Below are 15,265 nucleotides of genomic sequence, written 5' to 3'. Positions count from 1 at the left end.
TCGGTGCATGCCGTACGGGCGAGTTTACAAGAGCCGTTTTGAGGCCTTGGAAAGCACCCTCCATTTCTGGTTGCGGGAATTCGCTAACCGCCTCTACTTTCAACTCGCCAGGTCGCCTCCTGCCCTGCCCTACCACATGCCCTAGGTACCGTACTTCGGCGCGAGCTAGCTGGCTGTTAGCCGGCTTCGCTGTCAGTCCAGCGTGTGTCAAACGTCTAAGGACATCGCTAAGCTGGTACAGGTGGTCTTCCCATGTATTGTAGTACATAGCAAGGTCGACTAAGTAGGGAACAGCGTATTCTTCAGCCCCCTGCAAAACTCGGCTCATCAGCCTTATCCCGCACTTATCCAGGAAGCCCGCGGTCAGTACGCTGGTGAACACTGAGCCCGGGTCCCACAGTATCTCCTGAGGAAAGCCCACTCTCGAAAAAACAGACAGTAGTGCGTTAACTACTTCTACTGAGCTTTGCTCCTTTATTGGGATTGCCTCTGGAAATTTGGTTGCTAGAAAATCAGCGGTAAGCAAATACCGGTAGCCTGATTTTGTCGCTGGGAGTGGTCCCACAACGTCTATTACCAGCCGGGGAAAGGGCCCTGAAATGAGCGGAAGGAGCTCCAGTGGCGCCTTTCCCTTCTCGTGCGGCTTTCCCACTCTCTGACAGGTTTCACACGCTCTTACGTGGTTCTCAACCTCGGTGAAGCATCCTGGCCAATAAAACTCCGTTAGGAGCCTATCTTTGCTCTTCCGAGCTCCTAAATGCCCCAACCGACCAACTCCGTGACAGAGATCAACAATGTAATGCCGATACTTAGTCGGAACTACAATCTGGTCAAACGTGCGACCTTTTGCATCCTGGTAGTGGCGGTACAAGATGCCGTTTTTGACGGGGAAACTGACATTCTTCCTCGCCACCCCTTCCCTGACGGTGTTCCAAATCTCCTTAAGGCTGGGATCGCTTTTCTGCTGCTCGATGAGCTCGTCTCCTGTCACTTTCCCCTGTACATTGCCTAGTGATTTGGATACAGGCAACACGAGCAGCCCCTCTTCCGATTCCCCTTCAGCTATATCAGCGCGAGTCTCCTCCTCTGACCCCTCTCTCTTTTTTTCAGTAGACGACGGGATAGTAGACTCCGCTGTGCTGACTCCAGCTGGTGTTGCTGTACTTCCGGTGAAACTTGGTTCTTTCCGCTCTAGTTCGGCTGCTGGCGTGCGTGCTTTAGCTCTAGTCAAGGCTTGGACTGTTCCCTCCTGAAAACTTTTCCCTTGTTCTCTAAGCAGACGGTCGGTCTGATTCGAGAACAAGTAGGAGTACTGCGAGGGCAGCTTGCCTGACACCGCCGCTTCCGTCTCTACTTCTCCGAATGGCCCAGTGATGACTACTCGAGCTACCGGGAGACAAATGCTTCCATCTTCCAAAACCGGTTTAATCCATGCGCACTTGCCGTTGTAATCTGCTTGTGCCACATAGTCCGGGTGCACCAGATCAATGGTTGCCCCACTGTCTCGTAAGACGCGGCATGGCTTTCCGTTCACGGTTAGATTAAAAAGGTACGGACTAAGTAGCTCCTCGCTAGTAGCAGAGTCACAAGTATACGAAAGGGCTGGCCTGGGCCTACGACATCCTATGGCAATGTGACCGACCTCCTTGCATTTGTAGCAGGTAGGTGGTTGCCTAGCGTCAAAAGGACTCTTTTTGGGAGAACTATCCGAAGCCTTTCCCTCCTGTTTGTTTTGTGATCCCTGACTACTTGCAGCGAAGTCCGCCTTTTTCTGTGCCGTCGTACCTGCGCCAGCCCCCTGCTTTCCCGTCCAAGGTTTTCCTCTATCTCCCGCTTTTGCGGGAGGGACCTCGTCCCTTTCTCCCCGGCGTGACGCGTACTCATCAGCCAAGTCGGCAGCTGCCTGCACTGTTACTACTCCGGCCCTATCTTGGATCCAGAGCTTCATTGGCTCGGAAAGCTTAGAAAAAAACTGTTCCAGAGCCACTACCTCAAGAGCCTTTTCGAAGTTCCCAAAAGCGCTGGCTCCCTTCATCCATTCTACCAAGTTTACCTTCAACTCGTAGGCAAACTCAGAATACGTGCTGCCCTGCTTCTTTGTCAGATTGCGAAACCGCTGCCGGAACGCATCTGACGAAAGTCGGAACCTCTTTAGAAGGCTATCCTTCACTTTGTCGTAATTGTCCGCATCCTCCACCGGAAGCCGCGCGATCACATCCGCTGCTTCACATGGCAGCAAACTTAACAAATTTCGAGCCCATGTGCTACGGCCAAGCTTCGCTTTTTCACAGGTTCTCTCGAAGTTCACAAGAAAGAGGCCCACATCTTGCCCTACTTTGAAGGGTTGCATTAGCTTAGATAAATCACAAAGATTTTGTCTGCCTGCTACCTCCACTCCTTGAATCTCAGCCATCTTCCTCGCTTCCACTTCCAGGCGCAGCTGTTCTACTTCCAGTTCTTTTTGCTTTAGCTGGCACTCCTGTTGCTTTAGCTGGCACTCCTGTTGCTCCCGCTTTTGCTCGCGCTCCTGTTCCTGTTGCTTTTGAATCTCGTTCCACGTTTCTTTGATATCTTCACTGGTGAGATTCAAGCCCTCGATAGCGCGAACAATTTCGTCCTTCTTCATCCCCGAATCTACTTCTGCTCCCAGCTCCTCCCCCAGAATCAGCAGCTGATTCTTCCACAAACGCTTCCAATCCATGACAGAGAACTAGTGTGGTGCGGCTCACTCTCTACCCAGAAGTTCTGGAAACAACTGCTTCTGTGGTAGCCTCTACCAGCGAAAAGATTGCACTTCTATCTTATCAGCCTGGCAACCAAAAAACCAAAGCCAGCACTCACCAGTTCACAGCTGTCAGTCTCCGTGATCTCGGCGTGTTGATCATTCTCCGTCCTCCAGGCTCAGATCCCACCGCTGCCACCAGTTGTTGCGTCTTGTTGCGAGTTGTAGCGACCGCAGTCTGCTGGTAGCGGGGCCGGTCGCCGTCGCTTCGTCGAGCCAGGACTAGGGGAGAGCTTAGAGCAAACTCAACGGGTTTATTTAAATTTTTACAGTCAGTTGTCGAGATGAAGACAGAAGACAGCTCTTGGCGGGCCGCAGCACGCCCTTTTTGTTGACCCCCGATCCCTAGTTCCCTAGGTTGGGGATCCCCATACAAAACAATGCGGACCAATGGTGAGGTGTAAGTTCCTCGCTGTGAAGCACCGCCCTCGGGTAGGGACACACCTTTCATGTATGTCGACAGATGCACGGCACACACACACACACACACACACACCCTTGCCACTCGTCAGGAGCATCTAGTCGGGGTTGCTGTAGTAGAAGGGGAAGAACGGAAGACGCGCGAGCGCCTCGTATCTTTTTGGTGTCCGCCGCGCGCTGCGTTCCCACGGTGGGGTTCTCACACATACTTCCCAGGGAGCTAACATGGTTCGTGGAATCACTCGGAAGGGTTAATGGCTTGACCATTGCCATGCCTTCTTCGCTGTGCTGCCGCCGCCACTGGGTCCCATTGTCCGGTCGTCGCCGTCTGGGCTTTCACGCGCACACGCGTTCAGTTGCTTAGGCCGGGGGACGAGCGGCGGCTCCTTAATCCCTTTTGGGCAACAACACTAAACACCGCTCAAAAGCCGCTGTCAATCAGTGGCCGCCGCCGCGGTGTCGGCTTCCTTTCGTTTCCGTCGACAAGCGGTGGGGAGGTCGACCGGCGGGTGACTGACCCGCGCAAACATGGCGCCGGTGAGTCATAACACTGCTTCCAGTCGGGTATTTTGCTTGCAGTTGCTCGTGTGATCACCATCGCAGGTTATTGACTGCTCTGATTGCGAACCGATGATTTTCGAAAAATAACGTGAAACCATGGCGACTGACTGAATAACAGGGGAAGCAGCCTTCCTCGCATTGTAAAAGCAGCCTGGGTTTTTATTTCACGTTCTTAACCAGTTAAAACTATTCATTTCAGGAAAAGATCTTCAGATTCTTCGCCAATGCGCTCTCGCCGCTGAACCCTTTTGTGGAAGCACAAACAGTAGTAGCCAAAAGCGCAGGGGCCGTCGTCCCCTGTTTTTACGTTTCTGGCATTTTCTGCCTTATTAAACAACTGCTAGTCACGAGAATGGTGTATTTAGGCTCCCGGCACCGTACTTCATCGATACAGGCCAAGTTGTGTCCACCCTTTAGTGTCCCTTTAAAATCGTTTACACAAAAAGCGGGGTTCCAAATGGGCACCTCTTACAAATTTATCGACTTGTTGTACACTCCTGCGTATACTGGTTGCATTGTGTATGACTCAGCAAGGCAGGCCGGCTCGAAACGACTGGACACAGTGCATAATTCAGGTTTAGGTATCTGGTCTGCTTCGTATAGCTCATCACCCATAAGTAGTGTTAACATTAAAACAAATTAACCACCACTTAGAGAGAGAAGATCCATGCTGACGTGCTCACACATCCTCAAAACCCATTTACTGCCAAAGTATCTCTTTTATCCCAGAGTTACAAAATACCTATCTAGGACGCTGTTAACCCCAAGCAATCAGACCGCTGCTTTTGCGGGTTGAATAAAAATTCCGAGAGAGAGAGAGAGAGAGAGAGAGAGAGAGAGAGAGAGAGAGAGAGAGAGAGACTTTATTTGAGCTCCATGGTGCTCGTCTGTTTGGCGGGTGACCGGCGGTGGTAACCGTCCGGTGACCATTGCAGCTCGCTGAATGACCTTAGCCTGGACCTGACGGTCCGAGCTGCACAATGCCTTCGCCCAGTGCTCTCCGTCGGTTAAAGGAGAGAAGAACTACATATGATTGACCCATTTTTCGCAGACGCCCTTAGTCCTGACCCTTTAACACCTCGGTACTGCTTTTCCCTGTGCAGTAGTCGTTCGATATAGTAAAGGGACTCGGGCCATAAAAAGAGTTTATTACATCAGTGTCTTCGCTATGTCAACATGAGTTCTTTTTCTGGGCTGCTTCGCATGAAATGCCTTTCTCGTTAAGAATAGTTGGTTTTCACTCGAATCGGAGCACAGAAGAATTTTATTGCGGGTGGGGTTCGGAGTGCAGTGGTGGGAAGTGCTGCATGGTCTTTGGCGAGAGGCTCGACCAGGAGCTGTTAAAGGAGCCATGAAGAGAAAATACAACTTGGTTTAATCTGAAAGAACTAGGATTCAGTATCTCACTCAGCTCCATTACAGCCACAAAAGATGTTTTTTTAACGAAAAAAAGCAAGAAGTATTTTAAAACTTTCAAAGTTTGCGCCACAGTGACGTGTTATGAGCAAGAATGACGTCATACGGGCCAACAATAAAACAATTTTTAGTGCGTTAGCTGCACGTTAGCATTCAATTGATGCGGTAAAATGGAACTAGAGGCCCCATTACAGACGTCCAGTTATGTGTCATCGCGACAGCTCAGTTAGGCAGCCGCCATTCGCATAAACAAGGTTCCGTGACGTCATAGAAAAGTTGCAGGAAATTGGCGGGGGGGGGGTTGCGACTGCTTCACACGTTTTCTTTAATATCTCCGTTATTTGTTCGAAGATTGCGTTGATATAGGTATCCTTGTTATCGGGACTAAGCAGTCTTTCTAGTAAACCCAACTTGTATTTTGTCTTCAAGGCTCCTTTAAAAGCGTCTCAGTGCGCGCGAAAGCTTGGTAGTTCACCCGTTGTGTCTCTCGTGTGTGCAGCGCTGTACTGATGACATCAAGGGCTTATATTACCTAAGCTCTACTTGGAAGCATCTTCACATCTTGATAAACAGAAGTTATGTCAGGAGTGGTACTTCGTGTGGTAATCTCGCATACTACGGCACCGCGTGTTTCATTGACTTACAAAACATCGGAGGTTGTCGCCTGTCATATTGCACGAACTTATCACACCTGCAATAATTTTTTTTTGTTTAGCCTGTAGCGCAATGACTGCAGTTCTTTTGCATCCCTTTCACTTGCACCTTCCTCACGAGCGCAGTTGGCGCGATCGAAAACTGAAAATGGCGGGACTTTCTGGTGGGAACACGAATATGCTCATCGCTCCAGAACACAGAAAATGCGTTCTGCCTCGTTTACCGCAGACACCACTTCTAAACTTCTTACCTTGGTTCAGTGAATGGTTGATGATTAATTCTTGTTTACACCATCTTTTTCACTATAACCGTCTTCACAATACGGTAAAAAATGCACAATGGTTTCTGAATCTAAAATTGGGAACGCGATTTGCTTTTACCGGATCCATATCTTCACTATATGCACATTTACTATATCGAGGCTCTATACTTTGTACTACACAATAAAAACCTGCACAAAAAGCAGGCTACGACGAACTAGTTCTTTTCCGTCTTAATTTACTCCCTGGAGATGAATCATAGGTGGACCTTTACACAGTTTTTGGTTTCTAACAGACGCAATCTTCCTTAAACGAGTTTTGTCCTAAAAACTATTTTCTCCACAAAGCAAACACACAACCTTCTGTGTGGCACTTGATGGCCGTAGCTGCTTATATGCCATCGAACCCAACGCAACAAAACGCAGAACAGACAAAGGACTACGGCAGTATAGAAGACTAAACCGGCGCGGAATCTAGCGTTAGTCAAAACTAGAAAGATAGGGGTTATTTTACATGCCGTGGGGCTAACGATTAGAACCCTTGTTTGCTGCTAAATTCTGCGCAACCCAAATATCGTTTCTTTGCTAGAGGGGTCCTCACGATGGGCATCCAGCCGAGTTACGGATGCCGTTTTGAACAGAACAAAGCAATCTTACGGGTACACGTGCCAGTAGGCGAGGGATGCTTTTTTGACACGGCGCTTCGTCATCACCACGGCGGCCACGTTGACGCGTCTAGGGAGGGACGTTCCGCTCCTTAGTAACACAAAGGCGCTGATTACCTAATGGACGATGCATCCCGGCACCGTTGGTCATCTCTGGCATCGCTGACTGGAGAGATTAGCGAGTACCAGGACTAATGACACTGGTGAGCGAACATGGATTTCTGGATACGGGTCCTGGTCTTTGCCTTAAGACCCCTCATCACCGAAGCGAGCCAACTTGAGAATAGAGAACAAGTGTGTGTCCGTGTATGTCCCGTAAAAAGTGTATGTTCTAGCAAAAAGGCCCGAAATGAATTAGAGTTCAGTTTATAAGCAAGTTCAGAGAATTCGAAAGATGGTCAGTTCCTTAGCAAAGTCATATCAAGCCCTCACAGACTACTTTCAAGCAGAATTGAACTAGGTCTCTCGAGTCCTTTTCTGATCGACGCAAAAAGCGAAAACGCCCGTGTTGTGAAGATTCCGGTGCACGCCGAACATCTCCAGGGGGTAAAGTTAACCCGAGCCCCCCACTACGGCGCGGCACATAGCATGTGTAGCGTCCGCGCGTTAAACTTCATAATCCACGAAAAAAAACTAGACCTCTCAAAGGAAGAGAATAAGGTAGTACCATGGAAGAAACAATTTGCGGCCAGGCACCCACTTACTTTGGTGCATGGGAAATTACAACGTTGCAGTGAATGCGTTTAGCACCATCAGTCACTCCAACGTTCTGTGTGGAAGCACGCGCAAGCAGTTTACCATTCTGGCATCACGGCGTGGTACAGATGACTTTCGGTTGTTTCGCTTACAGACGAAGAAGATGTCGAAAACGCCAGGAGCCTTCTATAACAATGGCACTAAAGACGTAGACCACGAAATGCTGAAGAGGATCATAATGGTGAGTACACAGTTAAGCATTCTTGCGAGAAGCATGGATCTTATTGAACCAAGCCAAACTGAAAAGTACTTTCCTTAACACCGACTGCTCGGTATGAAATGAAGGGGTTCGAGGTTCGGTGGGCGCAAACGGTGACACGCCATGTATTATGAGATAAACGGGAAAATGCGTTCTGGAGCCGTTATTGACCTAGTAAAAAGGGTGGGCTGCCCAATTTTGAAGTAGACCTGTAGTATTATGCAGAAGTAATTCCTTGAAGTTATTGTTTTATATCGACGGGGACTGAGTGTCGATGCCATACAATTTATCCCTTGGCGTTCTAAATGTTCGCCATTTCTTCTCCAAGGACGAACTAGCTCCAAGCAAAGCTCCAAACAGTTTCCCTATCATATTAAGCAGAGTCTTTTTCAATACAGGAGCATCTTTCGCATCATGCTGTGTGTCCACCTGACATTAATTTCTTGAGGTAAAGTGCCTTTGCGTCATCTCTCGTGTCGATCCACTCAATGCCGTGTGGACTTTGGTGCAAATGAGGGCGCACTGCTTGTCTCGGCATTGCCGTCTAAAGATCAACCTAGGCTCCCCTCACGTTGCGTTTTTTTTTCCGGGTACCATTTAACACAGGCTTTCCGTATTACGTGAATATTCCATCTTAAGGAGAAAACAAGAAGACATTGACGCCGAGCATGCTAGAAGAGCCCCATCCTGATTTTGGCAAACGTTGAAACACTTCTTTTTGCAGCGAAGGGGCGGGGCATGAGAACAACACCAAGCTATCCATTCCTGGAAAAGCATTGGCCGGAAACCACCTCGCATCGTCCAAGATAAACCTCCTAACTGGGCTGCTGAGAAACGACGTTTAAGTGTCCAAAAGGCTTCCTGAATACGCAAACATTTATAAATCCTGAGCTTGCATAACCATGCAATTAACCGCATGTTAACCACAGAAAGTACACCATCTTCCCGTGGGGAACCATGAGGAGGATGCGAAGCATCATAGGGGTTCCGTTTAGGTTTCATTGTGTTGCCGTTAAGTTGTTCCATTTATCGGAGCACGAATGGGAACGTAGTGTGAACCCCCATGTAGAGACAGAGAAATGTAGAGAAATGTAGAGACAGCGAAGAGATCGACACCGGCGTTACCTGATCGAACACTTCCTGGTTCTCGTCTTTCTTTATTGCGTGCTCACGCTCCTACACCGCTGCCCGCCCTCTTCGTCCTTTTCTCTGGTTGAGCTGAAAGGCGCGTGCGCTTCCCGCCACAGCTTTCCCACGGGAAATTCAACATCCTCCTGTAAAGTTTTCAGTTCGTCGTTTCCGTTGACATTCAGCTTCGCGTGCCTTCGTTCTATCAGTAGCTTTTTGACGTAGTTTGAATAAGTCAAGGACATAAGGCGCGTTCGTAGCACTTGGTCCTGTCCCGGTTTATAGCGCAGTGGGAAGAGCGCCACGTACCTCCTGTTGCGGCCAGAGAGTCGTGGGATCTAAACCGGGCGCAGCCAACTATTATTTCTTTTTATAGTGTAGGGGGAGAGGTGCGGATGGACGGACGACGAACGACGAACGACGGACGACCGAGCGGAGAGCAAGAGATGCTTCGCATCTAAAATTCAAGTCGTTATAAATTTTGCGGCCAGTCAGTCTACGAATGTTTTTCGTAACGCTGTTTTTACCGGTGATACTGCTTGAACTGTAGGCCAGCTGCTTGCGACTATTTAGCTCATATGGTGTACCGTCGAATTTGGACCGTCGTATCAATGTTTCCGTTGGAACATGAAGATGTTGCGGGAAGTTGTAAGGATGCTAGATTTACCCGCAGGTTTTGGCAAGGTGAAGGTCAGGCCCGTGATATATTAGTATCTGTGATATAGTATGTGCCTTCGGGAAACTGATACGGCGAAGGGAAAATATTCCAGGGTCGGCAACAGCGCACTGACTGTTGACGCTCAGCCAGCAGAGCTATGCTTGTTGTGGTTGCCGAGGGATCACAGATTTGTAACCTAAATGTGAGGATGAATAATGTTCACTTTTCTTATTTTTTCTTTATAGTTTGACGTACCCGATGAGGGGGATCCAATCACTTTTGCGGCTGACGCTAAACTACATCTGATGAGCAAATACTGGGATTACACTCCGGAACTCCTCAAATTCAGGTAGGTTAAGTACCAGAGTTCGCACGCGTCCGTCAACGAAGAGTTGTCGGCATTCTTCAAAAATTAAAAATCGTTGGATATTTTAAGACCGCCAGAAAAGATGCCTGTTCTCGGTAGAAGAGATGTCCTAAAGCCCGCCTGAGAATGAATTGGCCAGGAGTGGACATGGCAGCCCGCGCTGCCATAAATAAGGCGGTGTGCTGAGGTGTGACATAAGGAGCCCATGTTTGGGCGTGCATTTAGCGCCAAGGATGCTGCATGTACCCTTCCCAGGCAGTGTGCATCGACAACTTTGGCAGATTGAAAGCGGAGTCTAAGTGAAATGGGACGTTTAGAACGCATGCCGTCTTAAGCTGGTGAAACGGTGTCCGATGCCTCTGCGCACGCCCATAGCAGCATGTTGTACATGCGCTATGGAGGATTCCTTTTAGCTCCCAAAGCGAAGGCACGCAGGATACTTCAACGAGAGAATTTTGGCCTGTGTTTCTGTGTCTTTCTGTATGTCCTTCGACTTATCCGCAAAGCAAAAAGTTAGAACCCTTGAACGAGGCGTTTACGTAGGCAAAATTATTTCAAACTACTGAATGTGGTGGCAATGTTCACACTCATCAACATTGCTGAGGAAAAGAAAACATTTAGCATATATGGGGCAAACCATTATAAATAAGGTATATCTGCAGTGTGTTTTAAAAAAAAACACATGGCCGCTTGACTTTTGCAATAGCGACACGAAAAAAATTCCCCGCATTTCCCCGAGGGGAAGAATGTGAAAGTGCGAATGCACGAGTTGAATTTGCGCGGTTCGGTAATGTTCGCGAAAGAGAGATCACACACACACACACACAACTACAAAGAAAGAAAGACGCATTTATTCACAGACACCTATTTGTGTTGTCGTTGTACTTGTTGCTAGAGCGAATCTCAACTTTGAAATTTCGGGTCAGTACTCCTTTAAGCGGGTGCATTAGCCCTTCTCACGCCCGATTCCTGGCCAATCCCCCACGTGGGTATGTGCCATGTCAGCGGCCAGGCAGCGCACGCCCATCTCCCCCCGTTGCTAGGGAAGACGAGGAGCGCGCGCACCCGCAGCTGTTGCTATGCGGACTACGGCGGCGGACGATCCCCCACGTGGGTATGTGCCATGTCAGCGGCCAGGCAGCGCGCGCCCATCTCCCCCCGTTGCTAGGGAAGACGAGGAAGACGAGGAGCGCGCGCACCCGCAGCTGCTGCTATGCGGACGGCGGCGGACGATTCAGGCTCGCTTAAGAAGTGCATTCGCACTTAAAAAAATAGGCCTTGAAACACAAAACATAAATTAAAGCTGTTCCGCCAAGTGTGAAAGCTGTCGGAAACGCACAGCAGTGATTCGCCATAAGGGGCTGTACGGCGGTTATCCGCTTACTGCTACCACCCCATGCAATTCAAGTTTCCCGCCTTCGCAGTGATCGCGCGCCCCTCCCTGAAACTGCGCCAGCGAGATTTCTGAATTGCATTGGATTGAATCGACTTGGCTTGGCTTCAATTGGTTTTGATTTGGATTGGATTGGATTTCGATTGGATTTCGTTTGGCCGATAAGCTGAAGTAAGCATGATAATAAGCTAATCCTAGAAAACCAGGAGAGCTAAGAATGACCAGCTTAACCTTAGCTCACGCTACGTATATCCTGGAATAGCCGCTTGGCTCTCGAAGCCTCTGGGCTACCCCGCGGCGAAGGTAGCGTGACTGGCTACACCGTAACGCCGTGGCGATATGCTTAGTTCCAGCGAGTGAGCTAGGACGACAAGGCGAGCGCCTAAAGTGCTCTGCACTTAAAAAGAATTTGCGCGCGATGGTAGCCCTCCTGACGGAATTCCAAGAAGTCCAACCGTAACGAAAGGTTCTAGTTGATAGCGCTTGAACAGTGGAACTCGAAAAAATAAATTCGCTTGATCAAACTTCCGAGTATGCCCTGGGAGCAGCGAGACGGGAGGGAAAGTGTGGCAGATGTGATCGAGAAAGAGAAGCAAGGCAGGGGCGGCAGACAACTGCCGTCTTTCCACGACCTCTTCAGCGAAATAAGCAGATGCGTCGGCAATCGTTTCATCTTTGTTTCAACGTGTTCGTATAAACATGGTACTCTCGCCTCGTTGGACCTTGTTTAGATAGATAGAGAGTTGTACATCATAGTGGTACAAGGGTTTCCTTGCCTTCCTGAGCACGCAGTCCTTGTGGGAAGGCAGGCAGAACAGCAGCACAAGACCAGACGGGCAGTAGAGATACTTTTTGTGGAAGGAAACAAAAAACGTAAAAAAAGAATTGGGATGACAAGCAGACATTGACGTATAAAAAGAGGAAAAGAAGGTGCCAAAAAGGAAAAGCGGTATCATGAAGATAATCGCGTACTGGAGTGGTACGCTAGAAAAAAAAGAAAAGAAAGAAAAAAAATGAAAAAATGAAACAGAGAAAACAGTGAAAAAGACAAGAAACGGAAAGATAAAGCGTAATATCGAAGGCACTACACAACAATGCATTTTTGCACACGCGTCAATAACAATCACAATTCATTCACATCTACAAGAAATGTGTCCTAGCACGTTATGAAGAAAGAAGGCACCATTTCTTTATAGTCTTATTTACATTTTTTTAGGCTGGATAAGTTAGTTCCAAAGGAAGGGTCTTAAACAAAAATGGCAAATAATAATCACTTTTTTTCTCTTTCCATAATTCGTAAAAAGACGTGGGTTGTAGTATCGCTCGGTTGTCTCAGTAACCGGTCCTTTTTCACGGGTGATTTATATTCGGTGTCATAATATCGAGTAGTCAGGATAATATACCTGCATAGTTGGTGAAAATTTAACATCTGTAATTTATTCATTACCTCGGTAGTTTTAAAGCCATGCAATCGTGTTCCATGCACTATGTTCCTGGATATTCTGTGAAGAATCTTGTTTATTTTCATTTGCCTGCTTGTAGCACAGCCCCCATATATTGTTATTCCATATCGAATGACACTTTCAGCTAAAGACTGGTGTACTTGGTATCTGTTTTCCATATTGCAACCGTCCTGAAGCTTATAAATACATGCTGACACACTCTTAGTTTTGTACATATTTGCGTAATTTGTTCGTCCCAGTTTAAATTATCATCAATATAAATACCTAGGTACTTCATATGCTTAACATACATTAATGGTGAGCAAGAACAGTTTGCGCAGTCTCTTGTGTGTAGAAAAATATCGAGGTTTGGACAGAGTACTTTGTAAGGGATTCTGATACACATAATTTTCTTTTTTGTTCAGTTTACGAATATATAGTTTGTCTACATCCAATTTAACAGCTTGCTTATATCATCTTGCATAACTTCAACGGCGTATTCGTACGAAGAGTGCACATAAATTAACGCAGTGTCGTCTGCATATTGATGCAAATCGGGCGAAAAAGAGAGTGAATTTAAGTATTTTGTAAAAATGTTGAAAAGTAGAGGACCGATACTAAAGCCTTGAGGAACTGCATACCTTACAGCCATTTTGTTAGCGATAGTGTTACCAATTTTCACCGCTTGTTGTCTGTCATTAAAATAATTTTCAAAGAAACCGGCAAACTTCCCCCTAAAGCTCATTAGTTTCAGCTTACAAATAAGTATTGCGTGATCAACTGTGTCAAATGCTTTAGCCATATCAAGATATAAAACTAACGCTATTTGATTACTGTCCATATCTGCAGTAACTACATCATTAAATTCTTCAAGGAGGGAAATGGTACTTTTGTTCTTAGTAAATCCGAACTGAGCCTTTGAAAGAGTTGAATATTTCGTGAAAAACTTCACCATAATTTCCGAAATATGTTTTTCCATTATGTGGGATAGGACAGATCAAATTGAAATTGGTCTGTAATTAGTTGGATCGCTTTTAGAACCTTGTTTATGTATTAGACGTACACCAGCAATTTTCATGAGATCTGGAATTTGCCCAGATGTCTACATTCCATTAAGAATGAAAGTAATTACAGAATTCAGTTTATCAATATTTTCCTTAATATCGCGTGTCCTTAAGGCATCAAAACCTGGGCGCTTATGCGGAGATATAGTCGCCACAATACTTATTAGATCGTTTGGTGTTAGTTCTTGTAATATAGCTGTGTTTATAATACTTGGAAGCTTAGGTGTGTCGAGCTGTGATGTATTAATTTGTGCCTTTCACTTCGTTGGAGCTTCCACAAATCCGGAATTAAACGTATCACAGAGAGTTGTTGAGTCGTCCATATTGATCAATCCTTGTTGTATTATCGTGGCTGCTTTCTTGGTAACATTCCCCCCCATAAGATCAATAAGGGAATTCCAGAGTTTTTTGGGGTTTTATTTCGCCTGCGTAAACTTTTGTTCGAAATACCTCCGTCCCGTAATCTAATTTTCGCTGTCAACTGATTACGAAGAGTACGAAAGTCCGCTTTTAGGAGTGAATCGTCGGGTTTCTGTCTCGTTTTTTTCCAGGCTTTATCTTTTAAGTGACACAGTCCCAAGATTTCATCGTCGATCCATTTATTCTCAGCTTTCCTCTTCTTAATCTTTACGGTCTTTGTAAATTTGCATAAATCGTTTTGAATTTGTTCACTACACGATCATATCTTTTTATATGATCAGATGTTATCAGTTCTGTCCAGTCGTATTCTTGTAAATATTTTTTTACTAGTTTATTATCAGCTATTTCTATGCACCGTGTGTCACTTCTACCGGCTTCTGTAGCGCAGTCCTTTAGTAAAGCTACCGTAATATAGAAATGATCGGCCGATTTTTTCGCTGGGATGCCAGATACCAGTGTTAAAATATTTGTCCTATACATAATATGATCAATACAGGACCTTTTTAGCGCATCTTTCAAGTGCTCTTCTCTAGTAACTCTGAAATTACGTTATCTAATGAGAACTGCGATAGGACGTCAAGATACTCCCCTGTAATAGGCCTGGCTATCTTTAAGGTGTCAATGTTGATGTCTCCAGTAATTATAAGGTTTGTTGTGTAGTCCAACTTTCTCAGTAATGATGCCAGCTCATTTAGAAATTTGCGAGCTTCACTTGAAGGTGGTCGATATATCACGCACAATACAAACGTACTGTCTTTCAACGATATTTTGATTGCTACAATTTCTGCTTCTGTTAGTTGAATGCTTAGTTGGTCAGAATTTAGTTCTTATTTTACAAATACAAATATTCCTCCACCCCTTCTACCCTCACGCAAATACTAGTATGAATCATAACCAGGTATTTTATATGTTTTACACGACTTTTCATCAACGTTTGTCTCAGTAATACAAGTATGTCAACCTCCGTTTGCGGTTTTTCGGCTAGATGAACGATTATTTCGTTCCAGTGTTTTCTAAGGGTTCTAACGTTTACATGAAGTAATTCAAGATGCTTGCAACGATTTCTTGTACCATCACACCT

The 15,265-nt window shown here is 46.5% G+C and overlaps 1 protein-coding gene across 2 annotated transcripts in view; it reads left to right on the top strand.

The window, feature by feature from the left end:
* LOC144152334 (endothelin-converting enzyme 1-like) overlaps positions 1-15,265 on the top strand; it is a 126,023-nt gene that overhangs the window by 41,711 nt on the left and 69,047 nt on the right. For both annotated transcript variants that reach the window (XM_077683599.1, XM_077683600.1), the window contains 2 exons: positions 7,608-7,694; positions 9,744-9,847. In XM_077683599.1, the coding sequence (XP_077539725.1) occupies positions 7,608-7,694; positions 9,744-9,847 (191 nt within the window). The remainder of the gene's footprint in view (positions 1-7,607; positions 7,695-9,743; positions 9,848-15,265) is intronic.

The sequence above is a fragment of the Haemaphysalis longicornis genome, unplaced genomic scaffold (genome assembly GCF_048455015.1).
Source record: "Haemaphysalis longicornis isolate Haplotype H1 unplaced genomic scaffold, Haemaphysalis longicornis Haplotype H1 scaffold_9, whole genome shotgun sequence".
NCBI classification, from domain to species: Eukaryota; Metazoa; Arthropoda; class Arachnida; order Ixodida; family Ixodidae; genus Haemaphysalis; species Haemaphysalis longicornis.
The sequence above is the reverse complement of the archived record's forward strand: the minus strand, read 5'-3'. Positions and strand labels throughout refer to the sequence as shown.